At 34.9% G+C, this 19,131-nt stretch overlaps 1 protein-coding gene across 4 annotated transcripts in view; it reads right to left on the reverse strand.

The window, feature by feature from the left end:
• FSTL5 (follistatin like 5) overlaps window positions 1-19,131 on the reverse strand; it is a 558,399-nt gene that overhangs the window by 503,496 nt on the left and 35,772 nt on the right. For all 4 annotated transcript variants that reach the window (XM_037058318.1, XM_037058317.1, XM_037058316.1 and 1 more), the window contains exon 2: window positions 6,426-6,567. In XM_037058318.1, the coding sequence (XP_036914213.1) occupies window positions 6,426-6,551 (126 nt within the window). In that variant the 5' untranslated portion in view covers window positions 6,552-6,567. The remainder of the gene's footprint in view (window positions 1-6,425; window positions 6,568-19,131) is intronic.

Below are 19,131 nucleotides of genomic sequence, written 5' to 3' on the forward strand. Positions count from 1 at the left end.
AGATCTCCTTGTGTAATATATCCCATGGTGTATGCTGGTATAACCTGGTATCTTTACATTGGCCTGTGGAAACTGAGCCCAAGATACTAGCTTAAACTCTGGCTACTGCTATTGCTATGAGCAATAAGCCATCCTTTATCTCTGACCCAGGGGTCTTATGTGTCTTCTGCCACTGTTCATGAAACTATGAGTGGCAGGTGAACATAGTAGCTTGCAAAGAGGTAAATATCTCAAGCCATTCACAGGTCTTGATAATATTCAAATTCACTCCCAGAAAAAAAAAGGTTACTCATGAGTTTCTGTATCCTACTAGTTTTTGGAAGATGAAATGGAAGCCCAGAATCTCAGAAGAATAACACAATATCAATGGAAACATCATTATAAAATAGAGTCTCTTTTAGGCATTTGGGTTGAGAATTATAACATTAAGAAAGTATCTATACCATCAGTAATATATGTGTAGGTCATTTTTAATTTAAAAAAAGTTTAACAAACATCTTTGTGTTGTGATTTTTGTCTAAGACTCTTAAAGGACTAAAAAGCATTTTTGCTAAAACTTATGAAATTCCTTAGATTCATTCCTCTTAGTTATAAAGAATTTATAACTAAAGAAACTACTATGTGTTCATAGACTTTATTAACCTCAGACTACAATTTTAAAATTATTCTTCAATTGGTCTTGCACAATCTTAAAATGGAGAGGTTTAGTCAGTTAATACTTGGTTATTGTTTATCAGAAAAAGAATTTCAAAAGTGCTTTTTTTATTTTTCAAACATATTTATTTTTCTAATTTACTTTATTAGAAAAACACTTGAGATGTATTAATGATATTTAGCCATTATGATATATACAAGATATGCCAATACATGCTAATTAATTATTATTATATAATAAATAATAAATGTCAATACATTCAATTAACTTTTTTCTTTACCACTACCCACTTTGCTCCTAGTATTGCTTTGTTTTTTTGTTCTCAGAAAGAAGTGCAAATTGTTTCCTGACCTCTGAAAAATATATAAACATTTTAAAGGGCCTTCCCTTGAGCATGCTTCGAGCAGTCAGGTATTTCAGATGGAACGGCACAAATTTTCCTCAGTCAGGAAACAATGCCCCTGGGTTTGCCTGAAGGTTCCCAGCCTCCAAGCACTCACAGTTTTGATGAGTTGTTTAATGCCTTTCTCCCTCCCTGGAGTGCTCTCCCGCCCCTTTTCACCAAACCACTTCTACGATTTTTTTAACACTAAAAGTAAAAACCACCTCTCACAAATGAGTGATTTGAATTACATTGTACTACGGTGTATAGCAACACTCTCTGGACTTACTAAATTATGCAAACTCTTTGGCCTATTTGCACAGTAACTACTCTCACAAACAATTCGATTTAGGTAGTAAAAGAATTGTAAGGCGATTTTCGTTTTCAGGAGTAGCTCTGCATTGTAAAGGTAGAGAGAGCATTCTCCAGTCACATGAAGATGTCAGCATTTTAAGGTCTTTAAGGGCTCCCACTAGGTATACTCAAAGAGCACTCCTACAGTCCTAAGATTCTCCCTCAAGCAAGACTTTGATGATCTTCCTCAGCAAACAATGCAGCTGTACAATCGGTACAATCGGTGCTGTAGGTAAGAAAAGGGATGTACATGGTACCGGCCCTAACAGGATTTATAGTCAACCAATGCAGGTATATGGTAATAAACTAAAATAGTAGTGTGTACAGATTGTAGGGTTATTAATATACCAGGAAGTCAAACTGGGGTGGGAAAAAATGACACAGCAAAAAAGAGAAGAAAGAAAGAATGGAGAAAAAAAGATTAAGAAAATCCCCAAGAGTAGAAGTGAAAGAGAAAGTCAAGATGGTACAGAGAAAGAGCCCAGGATTTGTAGTTAGGTGATATGAGTTTATAATAAATTCTAGTCTGTCTTTATTGGTGAGGGTAGACTATGGTTATGTTGAGATAACAAGCAACTCCCAAATCTCACTGGTTTGGAGAAGCTTTTTCCCTCCTTTCACATTTCAAGGGGATCACTTAATGGCCCACGTGTTTTATTCATCGTAGTTATTTAGACACTACGGGATGATTAAGCCACCACTACCTTGATCATCTTATGATTGCGATGCTAGAAGCAAAGAGAGTTTAGGGAGATTTTACCATGGTAATCAAATGTTCAGCCCAGATGTGTAGCCTGACAGTTCTCACTGCTTATTGGCCAGTGTGAGACCATAGTCTCATCTCACCACAAAGGGACCAAGAAATAAAATTCTGTCTTATTAACATGGAATCAGAATGAGGGAAGAATAGGACATCTACTGCACGCAGGTCAAATTGCTACCAAATGTGCTCGTGTAACTTGTGTTCACTTTTTATATTCTATGTATTAAACCCGAAATCCTGCTTCCTAACTTACTCATTATGTGATATTAAGTGACTACTAAACATTTGTGAACAACAGTTTCCTCATCTATAAAACAGCAATAAAACCACTTACCACATGGGAATACTGACAATTAAATGACCAAATGTATTGAATGAACCTAACAGAGCGCCTATTGTACACGAAATGCCTGATGGTACCGAGTTATACAAAGGCTGCTCTGAGTACAACAATTCTTTTGATGCCTCAAAATTTGGGAGACTTCAGGAAGTTTATCCCCCACGCACATGGCAATGAATAGTTACAAACTATGCTCAACACCCACATTCCTAGCTACATACCAGTAGTTTCAGTGGTAACTATTGCTTCCTGGTGAGTTTTCATTGAGAAGTTGGCCCACACCCAGAGCTACAGCAACCTTCAGGAGAAGATGTGTCAGTCTGGCTAAGGACTGAACATGAGAATACTCTGGTTGTGCTTCTGGAGGAGCAGGAGGAACACTCTGAAACACTGTTAGATGTTTCTCCTTGAAGTCAGTGTGATTTTGCTTTACCTTCATCACCATTGTTATTTTTTTCTGGTTCCTTTCCCCATCTCTGTCTACCTTTGCTTTTATCTGTCTCTTACCAATCTCATTGATTCTGTCTGTTTCCTCTCTTGTCCTCGGGAAATTTACTTAACCTCTCTGGGTTTTAATAATATGATTTAGATAAACAGAAATAATAGTCCTTACATTGCAGTATTATTATAAGATTAAGTTACAATAAATCACGTGTATGAAAGCACCTAGCATAATATAAGCATGCACTGTTTATTTTTGAATAATAATAAATAACTACTTTGGGGATTAGAATGTGGTAAGTATATTTTACAAGTCTAGGATGCTAATGAACTCCTACATTTGATAATACATAAACTTGTTAGATAAACACATTCTATGAAATACATGTTAGCTTATTCAGACACATACTGTAGACTATAATTAAGACTTCTATAATTAGCCCTGGCTGGTGTGGCTCAGTGGACTGACTGCTGTCCTGCAAACTGAAGGGTTGCCAGTTCAATTTCAGCCAGGTCCCCTGAAAGGCAACCACACATGAATGTTTCCTTCCCTCTCTTTCTCCTTCCCTTACCCTCTGTCTAAAAATAAGAAAAATAAAACCTTAAAAATAAAGACTTCTATAGTTAGAATGATGGATTTATATGTTACTGGTGTTTATCTTGAGACAAAAATATTTTTTCAACCACATTTATGCATCTATATTATTGCAAACCTTAAAAATATATACATATATGTTTATATTTAGAGCTATGATATATATATATATGTAATTTCAGAAATAAGTCTCACATTTCACTTTTTGCTCCCAAGAGGGGATTCATTATACACTTGGCACACAAATATTTGATAAAAACAACTTCTATATATATATTGGTTGAGATTCCAAGTACTAAAATTCTCTGGGAAAAACATGGAAAAAAGTTAATGTGAACTGGAAACTGACTGTATTTATTATTCATGTTTTAGTTTTCTAGTCAATAACTAATACTTAACGTTAATGAAACCTAATCCCCATAGAAAGTCTCTATGCATTCCCTCACTTTTACAGATGTGTATATTCACATATTTTGCAATTTAAACAGAAAATAGGTTAAAAAATAAAATATTAGATAATACTATTAAAATAATGTATATAAAACTATTTTAAGCATTGCTTTTCTGATGTTGCCCTGATAAAATACCAAAAATTATACCCAATATATTAATTTAATTAATTATATGATGTAATTATGTATGAATGATTATAATGAACTCTATAATACAATTATATGTAGTTAACTAATTAATACAAATACATATATCATCTTGATATCAGTCTTATTCTAGTCACCAGATGGAGTCATTCATTTCATATCTATTTGTTGAGTGTTTACCATCTGCCAAACATTTTTCTAGGTGTCGAGTTACAGGAAAATTAATAGCATAATGAAAGGAAACATTCAACAAACTAACAAATAAGTGAGGGATGGTTATAAAGTTTATGGATGAAAATTAATAACAAAGGTGGAGAGAACATTTAAGGCTTTTCCATTTTCGGTTAAGGTTTGGGAAAGCGTCACCAGTCAGGTGGCGTGTAACCTGAGTTGGAATGAGAATCAGCAGGAAAAAAAGGATGCCCAGATGATTTTTGAAATCCAAATAATGACTGATAAAAACAAAAATGAATAAATAAAGGCTATCATGAGATTAATTTTTGAGTCCTTGGGGAAGGAAAGGTCGTTTCCAGGGGTCAGGTGCGGGTGGATGTGAATGGAGATTAATTGGTCGTTCATGCGGGGGCTTGCACAACTCAGGGCGCTCCGTTGCTCCATCAAACACACACTGCCACACACATGGACACACACAGAGGCACACATTCACAACATGCCTGCTATAGCCAATTTCACTTCTGTCCCAAGTTGTTTCAAGGTTAAGTACCACCATGACGTTCTCAGCCCCTTGGTTTTAAATACGAACAATCACCTATTACTTCTGATTGTTTAGAGGTAAAGGCCCACAGAGATTCAATTAAACAGTATCTACTGTGTTCCTGGCACAGGAGTGAAAAGACTGGAAAGGCATGGTTCTGACCTGGAGATGCCAGACACACAGCACAGAATGTGCATTCACTGGGTGCGTTGCAGTATGAGACAATATGTTGTATTAAAATTGTGTTTTGACAGCATTCACAAAGGAGTTATTATTTCTAAGTGTTGGGCTGGATAAAACTGATTATTAGTCCATGAAATAGGTATCATGACTGACAGTGGAAAGTTAATGGAACAATGCCAATTCTCCCATTGCTTTTACTCAGACCAGAAACTTTAAGAACTTACTTGTTTTTATATGTGACTAAATTTCTACAATATTTGACATTAAAGCATACTTTTACATTTTACTTATTTTTTTCTGGCTATGAAACCTATTTTGCATGTTATGCCTAGACAATTCATATATGTAATAAATATATGTATTCAGAAAATCCCTTAACATTTCTAAGAATTTTGATTTCTAATTTATAAAATGAAAATGGGAACATTTTAATAAGATTGTTTTGAGGACAGAATAATACAATTAAGATCTTGGCTTAGTGTCTGTCTGACACATAAAAATCCCAATCTAGTTTCACTGTTTTATTAAAACATTATAATATTATGAAGGAATTTCAGCAAAATATATATATGTATAATGTAAATGCCAAAGGTATGTGTTGAATGTAAAGGAGAAAATTAATATATTTGTTTATTTCAAAAGTGGTTTTTAAAGACAAGCGGTATGAGAAATTTTAAAAATATATATTGTCTCTCATAATTAGCATGCTTTTAGTATCATTCCTACTTTCTATCAAAACCAAAATGTATTATAAATTTTATTTGATTTAATAAGATATATTTGAGTTTGTTAGTTATAGTATAATCTGTGTATAAACTTTGTAATTGATACTATGCTTAAATGTCAACTTATTTTATACTTGAAAATATTTAACATAAACATGTTAAGTATTAAAAGAACCTTACACAGCCCAAAATTATTTTTGATTAAATTAAAATTTAGTTTCATTACTTCTATGAAAACTAATCCTTTACCACCTATATATTTCCACATAGTATAGACATCCTTTTTTGTTTATCTTTATGACAAATTAAAGAACACCACACTTTTGATTTTATTTTAAAAAGTTTAAACTTAAAATTAATGTGGAAATAATAGAAACTGTCTCCTTGATTAGTAATTCATTTACTTGTTTTTTTAAATATATTACTATTAACTACTTATTAACTTGAACAATATGTTTTTAAATGAGCCATCTCTATACTTTGTTTAGGAGTATTTAATTCTCAAAACTGTAAATTTGCAAAATTACAAGCATTTTCTGTGTTAAGATGTGAATTTTCATGATTACATTCTGAAAGCATATTCTAAAGCTCTGAGTGAATAATGAACCAGAAAACTAGTAGGTTAGTTTCTAATTGCTAGGCACTATAAGAAACTTCAGAATAGTGACTGTACCTTGTGTCGCAATCTTATTAGAGGTTGATAAGATTTAAGGCCATATCCTGCTTCTTTGGTTGGCCTTCCTTCTGACTCCAAAAAAATGAATCCAAGTACCAAAACAGCTGGCCAGCACTTAAACATCCTTTTTGCTTTTCACCTGTGAAAATTAACATTATGAGTAATCAGAAAATATATTATATATTCAAGAAATGTATTAAGAAGTATTAAATAGTGTGAAATAATCTCTACAGGTCTAATAAAAAATTAATAGCAATTTCCAATTGAATCCATAGTAGGTAAGCATCTCCAAATATAAATTATGATTCTCCTTACCACAACAAATGCTGTTTTTATTTTTCACTCATACAGCCCTATACAACATTCAATAAATAGAACATAGGGGCCAATAAAAATGTATTGAGGAGAAAATTAATAAAAACAGATTGAAAGAAAATTACATAAAGAAAAAAAAACATTAAACCATGGATAATTTTCTAAGCATCCACACAAAATACAATTATTAACATGTTTATAAATATTGAATTCCTCTTTAAGTATGTTTGGTGAATAATGCTTAAACATAATTATTATAATCTGCTAGTAAGAATGGTGAGAAGTTAAGAAGAGTCTTCTATGGTTGGTACTTAATAAACTAAAGTAGAACAGAAATTATGCAGATGGGTTCTATTACATTATGAGTACATTTTCTCAATAGTATCTGAAAGGGCATCTTCTTAAGTAAAAAATTAAAAAGATAAAATATAAAAAGGGATATCCCAGGAAATTATAAGTGTTTTAAACAAAAATTCCTATGATTCTTTTCAATATTCTATGTTTTTTGATAAACAAGGAAGTTGTAAAATTATATATATTATCATATAGGACACTAAGCTTATGCTTTGAGTTCAATTATAATTACATTTCACTTCACTATTTTCACCATTTTTGTACTTATTGTGGCAATAATGGAGCTCTTTCTCCTCCTGAGCCAATCTGTACGTTTGGCTTCTTGAGTAATTTAGATTTCTCAAGAGTGCTAGTAAAGAGTTGTCTATTTCATTCTGTCCATTGCCTGACCATATCTTACTTCAATCAGGTTTCTATGTCACTACAAGTGTAACCGTTCTTTTTATAAGAAACAGTCACTTGACTTGGTGTCTCTGACATCCCTTCCCCCAGTTTCTACAGAATTTATAAAATTTCTTCAGTTATTTTCTGAGTTAATCCTACTCCTTTACTTTGCTACTAAACATTGCATTTTACCAAATGTCATTGCTAGCACTTTTCCTACCCTTTTCCCTCTGTTTAGGTTTTTTCAACAAAGTCTATGGTTTTAAGTACATGCATTGCTTCCACCTGATCTCCATACTGGTATAGCTCGCCTACATAACAGCTCCACCTTCACGTTTCAAAAGCATCTCCTCATAGTATACACACCACCATGTAAAGTCATGTTTTCTCTGCTTTTCATTCATCCATTTACTGAAGCAGAAACAAAGGAGACACCCTTGATATTGTTTGTTCCCTTACCGTCCATTCTAAGCCTATCAGGAAGTTCTGCTATTTCTACCTTCAAAACATAACCTTTAAACATTAGTTTCTCTCCAACTCGACTGTCGTCACAACCTTAGCTCAAGCCATCAGCACCGCTTCTTCCTAAACTGTCCCAGTCACACCCCTACTGCCCTTCCACATTTACATACACGAAACCGCGATCCATTTTCCTCACAACAGCCTGAGTGGTCACGACAAACCCAAACAGCATAACGTTATTGCCCTTGTCAGCAATTTTAGGATATGATCATTTACCTTTAAGATGAAAACAAATTACTGACAGTGCACAAGTTCCCAGAGTCCAGGCTTTGCATATCTTCCTCTTCCTGTAAATAACTGCTCTCCAGCGGCACTAACCTCATTCAGTTCTTTGAACTTATTTTGTACATTCTTACTATCGGCTCTGGTATGCTATTTTGTCTACTGAAATGCCACATTTTCTTCCCCATTAATTACCCAAAGACTTTCACATATCAAACATAAGCTTCAGGGATCTTGCCTCCTAACACCAAGCCTGAGTTAGAGGCGGTAGTTGCTCAGGATCATAGATCGGTTTTCCTTTATTTCAGAGCATGTGTTTATAATTATACAAAATTAATATGATTGCTTGAATGTTGGCCTTCTTAACTAGATTATGCATATATCTGTCTTCTCCTTCAAGTTTCATGAATGCAGGAACATGGGGAATTTTTTCTCAGTATTATATTCTGTAGATCTAGCAAATCACCTGGCACTTCCTCGACACTCAGTAAATAAATACATAAATGAATGCCATCCTGCATAACAATAAAAGAAAGATCATGTTTTCTTGCACTCTGATAATGCTGAATGATAATCCCTATTTTCACCACTGCTAAAAAAACATCAGAAAACTAACCTGAGAAAACTAAATATTTTTAATTGCAATCCATCATTTTGCTATGATTTTGATGTATACTCTAATCCTCTGAGAGATTAATATGTTTATAAGACAAATGAGTGAAATATTTTAAATATAAAGTAGAGTCCCAGAATAAAGCAAATGGAACAAGCCCAGGTGAAAGAATATTTTCTCAGGTATCTGAATACTATGCTCCTGTTGTTAACCAGGAGAGGGAGGAGAGAGGCGTGGCATTAACTCTGTTTTTTTATCACCCTAGATAAAGGCAAGGTCATAAGCTTCCTACAAGTGCTCATATTGCTCATATAAGAGGTTCTCTTTCTCTTTTCTCTCTCTGTTTCTACCACACATACACACACATGCACATTTATACACATAAGCCTATACATATAAGTGGCAAAATATATACACATATGGCTGCATATATTTTATCTACTATACACTATACAACAAATTAATAATTCATTTTGATAAGTGACCCACACTCTCACGTATATTGGGTAAATAAACTTTCATATATTGTTAATACATTGATCAACTATCTACTGAAATATTTTCTCTGTTAAAGGCAATAGGCTAGCAATATATGCTTTAAGAAATTTCACAAAAAGTTGATAAAAATAAGTCAGTGTATAAATCTTTGATGCAGTACATGTAACCTACTTGTGCTATTTTAATTAACATCTCATATTGTTAACCATGATTTATTTCTTTATCAATAATGTTATAATTTTCAAGTCTAAAATTTCTTAATAAAAAGTTGTATGAAAATAAAATATAACATACACAACTTATTTCAGCAAACACTGTCAGATAACTGGAGTAATTTACTTGGCATTACAGATAAAGTGAAACAGAACTAATATTAAAAGTCAGATAACACTGTGTAAGAGAACTCTGATTTCTATTACAGATAGGCATTTGAACGCAGCAGTGTAGTGTGAGACAAGACAAAGAACAAGGACTAGTTTCTGTGTTGATCTACCTTGTAAAAGTGTCTTCATCGAAATATTACTAAGAAAAATAATTGAATCCTATCATGTAGTTATCAAATAACCACCTAAACCCAGAAACTAATGATCATATTCTTCGTTCCCTTCAGCTACAGGATCCAAAGATGTCATCATTATGTCTTTAAAAATTTACTCATCCACAAAAAGTGTCCTGGAAATTGTTTGCCAATCAACAGTTAGCAAGAGCATGATATACAGGCTGGTGAGCTCACTCTCTCAGTACAGTAACCTCTGACAACCTGTTAGGTTTTCGTAATTAATTGGCAGATTGTTGACAGCTCAGTAAGAACACTGAAAAGCATATGACTAAAACAAACCAGCCAGAACAGATGGTGCAATAATGATCCTATGACTTTTTCTTGCAACCTCAATGTTTATATGGAAGCATGAAAAACAACCATTATTAACTTTGAAAAATAAAAATGCATATGTAGCTAAAAAAGTGTCTGCCAAACATTACAATTAACAAAGTTAGACTTTAAAATGGTTAAGTGATGAACAGAGGTTTCTCTTCTTCAAAAATAACATTTTTCTCTGGATCAAACTATTTTATTCTACCATATGGCATGCTGCTTCTGGCAGTAGGATTTAGAGTAGTTCTGTTATTTAGTAGATTCAAATTTGAGAGTTTTTGATTTGTTTATACATTCTCTAAAATCTCACTTCTAATCATAAGGGAAAACAAATGAAGAGGGTTAAAGAACTGCCTTAGGAATGAAATGTTGCATTTGAGGCAGGGAAGGATGCTCTCTGTGGTTTTGTGCCTATGATTGGGAAGAAGGTCAAGATGAAGCAAATCCCCCACATTAGCAAGGACAAATGTTTCAGAGAAGTCAAGCACGCTGAGGGGTTCATCTGTAGTACCCTCCCTGGGTCTCAGGCTATCCTGAAAAACTGCTGGAGGTTTTTCAAGAGATAGCTCCAGTCACTTCCTTGGAGAAACCTGCTCTGCCAGTCTCACACAGAGTTTGCCACTCCTTGCTGCAATTTTTACATATCTCCCTTATGCGACTTTTTACTTCGCACTGTGGTTATTGATGGAAGAAAGGCTGCCATCCTTATTTAATTATAAAAGGAAGCACACTGAGCAGGTTCCGTCACACTCTAGCAATTTATATTTCTTAATTTCTACACACTTCTCTTTGTTTTGTTCTGTAACAGGGAGGTGGCTTAAATGGTCATTAGTGCCTTTTTCTTTTGGTATCTTATAAATTCTATGGGACAGAGAAAGTAACTGTGTCTTGCTATATTGCCTAAGCAAAACCAATTGCCTTAGCAGAGCCCCATCTGTAAGAAAAAATTATGACCCAGTCTAGTCTAGCACCTGTACCAGCTTATTCTTTGCAAGTAAACTCATTGATCTGGAGAGGATATGGGAAAGAACACGTTTGAGAGGAAAAAAAGTATCATTTGGTTTTTGAGATGCCTTTTGGAGATATGAGATAGGCTTTAGGATAAAGGAAACAAGATTAGCTAAAAGGTTTGGACTTGAGATACTCTTAACTTTTATACCTCATCTAATCTGCTCATGACTAGGGAAGAGGTAACAGGGAAGAGGACAAAAGACTAAGCCCTCAGGAAGGTTTGAATGATATAGAAGATTAAGTGCCACTAGGAAGTAGAGAAAATAAAAATAGCAAAATGATAAATTTGGAAAAAGGAATGAGGGAAAAGTTCGCGGGAATGGAATGACGGGAAGGCAGACCTCTTATTCTCTCCTGACCTACTGTGTTTTTACTGGTCTCTTTGCTTACTCTCTGCCTCCAACCAGAATGTTAACTCCACAAAAGCAGGACTTCTTTGTTAATCGCACGTGTGAATTAGAGCAGCACCTAGCATATAGCATGAGCTCAATGAATATTTTTGGATAAAGAAATGAATTAAGGAATGGTGATGAGTAATTAATTTGATATAGTAAATATACCGTAATAAATTACTACTATTTCTTCATGTAATTGAAAAAATCATAAAACTGACTGAAGTCAAGCTAGACATTAAGTTGTGGTTATCACAAAAAGCTTTTTTATTTTTTTACAGCTGGACCAGAATCAGGTTTTCAACAGAAAGTTCCTTTGGAAAAGCGCCCCCCTTGTCAAATACAGACAACCTTGTCATTCCTTAGCTCAACTGAAATTGAAAGGACCCGAGAGACATTTCTTATATTCTCTTAATATCCATCAGGCAAGTCAGTTATACCTATTGTTTTCATCTGTGGACCCGTTTGAACTTCACACCTACTTCTTTGAACTCTGTGGATGAGTTCTATCATAATATTCCTTTTAGGAAAAACATTCTCCGGGCCAAGATGGAGGCGTAGGTGGAAACACTGTGACTCCTCGCACAACCAAGTTTAAAGACAATAAAGTTTTAGTAACAAAAATGCAACCAAAACACAGAAAATTGAACTGTACAGAAGTCTGACAATAACAAACCATTCAGCCAGACCAGTAAAGGGGCGGAGCCAGCGGCTGGCGGAGCAGGGTCTCACAGGAAAACTCGGCCAGACCGACCCAGGCATGCGGGCAAAGATTGGCAAATCCCAGGCGTGGGGTCGCGAGGGGCAGACCCAGTGAGGGCCCAAGGCGAAAGGCTGACCGCGGTCACACATTTGCGTGCAGATAAACCAGGCAAAGGAGCAAGCAGTGAGACGGACTGTGTGGGTCCCAGCGGGGGGAAGCAGCAAAGGGGACCGCCACTGCCCCTCTCTGACCTGGCCCCCACATACAACGTCACAACCCAGCGACTGAGTTGCCCCAACCTGGCGAACACCTAGGGCTCCGCTCCTCATATGTAACAGGCGTGAACAGACCAGAACATCATGGCTCAAGAAGAACGCAAAGCCCCAGAGCCAATAACTCTAAGTGACCAAGAAATAGCCAACCTATCAGATGCACAGTTCAAAATACTGGTGACCAGGATGCTCACAGAAATGGTTGATTTTAGTCACAAATTAGAGGAACAAATGAAGGCTAAACTAATTGAAATGAAGGGAAATGCACAGGAAACCAATAGTGAAGGAAAGGAAACTGGGACTCAAATCAATCAAGGGGACCAGAAGGAAGGAAAAAATGACCAAACAGAAAAACATGAAGAAACAAGAATTCAAAAAAATGAGAAGAGGCTTAGGAATCTCCAGGACATCTTTAAATATTCCAACCTCCGAATTATAGGGGAACCAGAAGGGGAAGAGAAGAAGCGACAAGTAGAAAACTTATTTGAACAAATAATAAAGGAGAACTTCCCCAGTCTGGCAAAGGAAATAGACTTCCAGGAAATCCAGGAAGTTCAGAGAGTCCCAAAGAAGTTGGACCCAAGAAGGAACACACCAAGACACATCATAATTACATTAGCCAAGATTAAAATGAAGGAGAGAATCCTAGAAGCAGCAAGAGATAAGGGGACAGCCACCTACAAATGAATTTCCATCAGACTGTCAGCGGATTTCTCAAAAGAGTCCTTACAGGCAAGAAGAGGCTGGAAAGAAATATTCCAAGTCATGAAATCCAAAGACCTACAGCCAAGATTGCTCTATCCAGCAAAGCTTTCATTTAGAATGGAAGGGCAGGTAAAGTGCTTCTCAGATAAAGTCAAATTCAAGGAATTCATCATCACCAAGCCCTTATTATATGAAATGTTAAAGGGACTTATCTAAGAAAAAGAAGATAAAAATATGAACAGTGAAAGGACAGCAAACTCAGTTATTAACAACCACACCTAAAACAAAAGGAAACCAAGAGGACAGCTAGATCAGGAATGGAACCATAGAAATGGAGATCACATGGAGGGTTAGAAACAGGGGGGTGGGAGGAGGAGAAGGGGGAGAAGGTACAGAAAATAGCATAGAGGGTAGGTAGAAAATAGATAGGGGGGAGGGCAAGAGTAGTATGGAAAATATAGAATCTAAAGCACTTGAGACACGTGGACATAAACTAATGGGGGGAAATGATGGGGTGTACAGGGTGAAGGGGAATGAAGGGGGGAATAGGACAACTGTAATAACATAATCAATATAATATATTTTTTAAAAAATTAAGAAAAACATTCTCCAAAGAACCCAGTTTTATTATGGGCAGTGGGTCTCTCTATCAATTCTCTCTAACTTTAAAAACTCATTCTAATTAAAAAACAAAACAAAACACAAAAGCTAAGGAACATTGCCATCACATTGTATAACCACAAGGGAGAAGAGCAAAGGGAAAAGATCACATATATCCTACTAGAAATACTGGGATGGTGCCTTGTGATATATGATCATCCAAAAACATTTTCTCTTATGTTTGATTGCTTACACTGAACCAATATATGAAGAAAGAGAAACATATCAAGATAAAGTGTCCAATTTTAGAAAGCCGATTAATGTCACAACTCATATCTGAACCCAAAGCTGACTCCAATCAGATACTGCCCACAGATCTGTTGTATAATTCTACTTTTAAGACATACATAATGTACAGCACAGGGAATATAGTCAATGATATTGCAATAACTCTATATGGTTCCATGTGTGTACTTGAAATACTGGGGGCGGCCTCCTTGTAAAGTATGTGATTGTTAAACAACTCTGCTGTACACCTGAAACTAACATAATAATGAATGTAAAAGTATTTGAAAAATTACCCTCCCCCAAAAAACCCACACATGATGATACAGATATAAAGAGACAGCCTGTAAAGAAGTAGCCAGAGAGGGAAAAAAGCTAATTTTTCAGACTGAATACTCCTGGAAAAGTGAATCCTTCACTTAAATTTCCTTTAGATCGAGGTAAGTGAGCATACAGGATAAACGAATGAAGTGATGACGGGAGAGCAATAGCCATGTGACTTCTATGCCCAGACTGCACAAGAAAGTGTCTTTCAAATCTACACAGAACCGGTAGCAGACATGGAAGTGTCTTCAGTTCTGAATTATACGACTATTAGTTTACATGGTGAAAGTGTCCAGATCTTTTCAATGTAATGCTCCATGCTGAAAGGCTATATCATGCGTAGTACACATTTTCCCTCAACATCTGGGATAAGAATAGAATTAATTATGTTAAATAATGACAATTATGATCGTTAAATTAATTTCACACTTTCAAAGAAGGAAGAACTTTAATTTCAATGACATCCGAGTCATTAATTTGGAAGAACAAAACTGTTCAGATTCTAATCAATTATACCTTTTAATAGCCAGCTTAATCTGGTGCTGAAAGAACGTTAATGTAGATAAAATATATTCATTGCCATCTTAGAGTGACTGCAGTGTAAAATGTATAATTTAAGGTTGCATTGAGAGAAAGTACTCATGCTGAAATTTATTTTTTTAAAGATTTATATAACCTGCTTTTAACAAATAAAAATTCCACATCCTAGAAAGAACATTTCAAGTGGTAGAGTTTTTTTCCAAAGTCATTTTTGCTTTGCACAACTATTGATGCTGCAGTTATACGAATTCCTCTAGCATAATGAAAACATTTAAATAAAATATTCAAGTATAACAGAGAACACAAAAAATGGAACTGAAAAACATATTAAAAATCTAGTGTAACTCCTTCTTTTTATAGGTGAGGAAGATAAGAACCAGTGAGAATAAAAAGTGTGCCTACAAAGAAAATAGGATATGTCTAGCTGACCTGGTTCCGAGTATAGTATTTTTTTTTAATACTGAAAAGCCCCTGACTGGAATCCATTCACTATGGAGAGGAAAAACACAGGTGCACAAATGCTTTTGGGTCTAAGGGCTTGGTTAGAAGCTTCATCTCCGGGAGCCATACCAACTCCGCATTTACTGCTCACTAGCTTCCAAAAGTCCACCGAGAGGACGTAGGTGTCACCAGCTTTACAGATCATACTGTTTAAGTACAACTTTTGGGAAAAAATTTTGTTTATACCCTTTCTCATCACAATAATCTTCACTATATTTAATGTTAAATGTATATGTAGATGGCCTCAGTGGGGTTTATATAACTGCAGTTATACAAAAGTTGTATATATTTATATAAAATATATTAATATGTAAATTATATATAAATGTCTGATATATAAGTAAATTAATAAATATATAAAATATCTATAACTTGAGAAATAGTTATATAATCATATAAATGTTTATAGTTATATACAGATAATCATATACAGTACAGAATACACACACACATATATATACATATATAATATGTTTTTAAAGTAGCATTGACAACTATAAAACAGAATTAACTTATGATTCTAGCTGACATAACCAAAGAATTTCTTTAAATTTTATAAGTTTACAATAGGCAGGACTTCAAACTGTCTACACTGGTGCCTCAGACTTACAAAAAACAACACAACACACAGTGCCTCATATTCAATCTCCTTAAAAAGGCCCCTAGACTTTATAGTATATTCATGATCCAACAGTCAAAAGGTGTGTTATGTGTAGCCTGATATTAAATTAAGCACATATGTCCATTTTTATGATGACCTTTGATAGGTAGGCGATATTAAAAAAAATAAACTTTATTCAATTCTTTTTGTACAGCTTATGAAACCATCGCTGTCAGTTTCTTCTTTACAGTGAATAATCTGAGTTACTTTAAAATAAATTTGACTGTAATACTCTGGATTATTTAATTTGGTGCATATACACAATGGGCCATCAATCTTCCACCTTGCTGAAAGCCGTGGTCTGTGACATGGTGTAAAACAACTGGGTAAAATCATGTTATCATACGGCCAAGTTAATATGATATATCTCAGCATGCTGCACTTAGCTTCTCTCCACTGCAGGTCCACACGGCTTACGTGTGACAAGATCAAAAAAAGAAGCAACTTCAGTATTCTTCTTTCATTTTTCAATGCCATTTATTTCAAATATTGAATTTCTGGGTTTAGGTTTATTTTCACAGAAATCTGACATCAAAATAGGTGCTTTTTCTTCTTGTGGTTAATAAACTGAAAATATGTATTTTTAAAACTGTACCTGAAGTATTTTTAATGCTGAACATCAGCATGCTATAATAGAACAAGAGTTTTAAAGTCAAAAGATATAAATTTTACTGGAGGCTCTGTTCATAACTGATTTTGTTAACATTTGAATTACAGTTCTCCATCTACTGTAATCCAGCTTCTTCCAACTGATCTATTAAAACTGCTCCAGCAGAAGCTGTGCATTTACTTAACCTTTCCTCTCTCTAGCTTCAATCACACAATATTGTCATGATTTAATTTCACCTTTCTAGACACCCTTTTGCAGGCTGCTTTTCCACTTTCTTTCACTCATCTGATCTCTTAAGCTGATATGCCACATATTTAGTATGTTCAATTCATAAAAGAAAAATCTAATAAGAATAATACAGTTCATTTTTCCTTATATTTTTATTTTCAATATTATAGTCAAGAAAAATGTAAGGAATGTCTATGGTCAGGGTAATATAAACTGAAGGTTATAAAAATCGCTTAGTAATTCCTTTCAAACTCAGTAAAAATGGAATTATGCAAACTAAAATTGATCAATCACATTGATCTCAGTTTTTGTGTTTTTTTAAATTATTTTCTCCTACATATGATGAATGTAACTTATTGCATATTGAAAATTTTTAACTAAAAGATTAGAATTTAATATATGGTTGGTGTGAAAGATCTATTTACTTACTTTGTATCTAAGCAGCAAAATGTTTGATATACTATGAAAAATGATGCTTTAATAATTTAAAAATAATAATAATATATTAGACGCCCTTGAACATAGTTCCCTTGTTCAAGAGAAAAGAAAATCATTGCAGTTTCTGTCTTCTGAAGTCAATGCCACCTACCTTGATGAGCACTTAAAATGTAAATTAAAGAAGAATGAAGTTCTTAGGGTTGATTCTGCCTAATATCCCAATGGTACTATGTTACCAATTATTTTTGCTATTTTGAAAAATCATTGCAATTTTGTCAATGTCAGGCAGATTTTAATTTCCATCTATTCCATACCAAGGTTTCTAACAACCCATGTTCTTTACATTGAGACTACATTTATTGCATAAGGAAAAAAATTCTGTCACAGTTTAAAATGAAGTTACACAGGGAACACCTCAATCTGCTTGGTATTTAAAACTGAAGGCCACGGGAAAACTGCCCATTCCCTCCTGTGGAGAGTCTCAGAGGTACTCTAGGTCATATTTGGAAAACTGTGAAGAAAGTACGAGGATGGAGTCCACAGTTAGAATTAAAAGTCATTGGGACCCAGGACATTTTCCAGAATGACCTTATGCCTCCCCCAATTGAGAGATCTGGCCCACCCTGGTGTGTAGGGAAATAGGTTAATGTTACCTAATTCCATATGAGGATTTTTCTAAGGCTTTTCACAATCAAAACCTCCACATGTTCATGCAAAACATGGAAGGCAGAGTGTAAACCAGACATATAGACAAACTACAGCTAAGCCAACCAAAGACAAGCACAGTCCTACTGATTTGAACCAAACAAGAGTAGTTGAAACATTCCAAGGAATTCCTGACAGGAATTAAAAGAATTGTTTCATCTAGTTCTACAGTAGCCAGTGATCAAAACACATAGCATAAAAGTGAAGTTAGTTTTCAGTAAGTGACATAATTTATTTTAATTTTTAGATCTCTAATGCTTTTTCTTTTTCTTTAATTTACTTGGTGACAGTAGTTAACAAAATTATACAGGTTTCAGGTATATAAGACACCACCCATACACTGTGTTGCACGCTCACCACCCCAAGGCAAGTCTTCTTCCCTCACCAGTTATCCACTCTATACTCTCCCTAACCTCCCCACACTCCCTCCTCCCTCCCTGGCAATCATCATACTGTTGTCTGTGTCTATAAGTTTTTTCCCTCTTTTTTCTTTATACTCAATCATTCCACCACCACCCCACCGTAGCACCCTTACACTCCGAGAGCTGTAAGCCTGCTCTCTATCTACGGGGTCTCCATTTGCTTGTTAGTTCATTTTGTTCATTAGATTCCACATATGAGTGAAATCATATGATACTCGTGTTTCTCTGACTGACTTGTTTCACTTAGCATAATGATCTCCAGGCACATTTTGCTGTCACAAAGCGTACGATTTCCTTCTTTTTAACAGGCGAGTAGTATTCCATTGCGTAAATGTACCATAGCTGTTTTATCCACTCATTTACTAATGGATACATGGGCTGCTTTCAAATCTTGCTTCTTGTGAATAACACTGCAGTGAACATAGAAGTGCTTATATTGTTCTGAATTAAGTGTTTTGGATGTCTTCAGATATATTCCCAGAAGTGAAATCACTGGGTCATAAGGCAGTTACACTTCTCATTTT

This window comes from Sturnira hondurensis, unplaced genomic scaffold (assembly GCF_014824575.4).
Source record: "Sturnira hondurensis isolate 20B ecotype Veracruz unplaced genomic scaffold, ASM1482457v3 Scaffold0010128, whole genome shotgun sequence".
In the NCBI taxonomy this organism is placed as follows: domain Eukaryota; kingdom Metazoa; phylum Chordata; class Mammalia; order Chiroptera; family Phyllostomidae; genus Sturnira; species Sturnira hondurensis.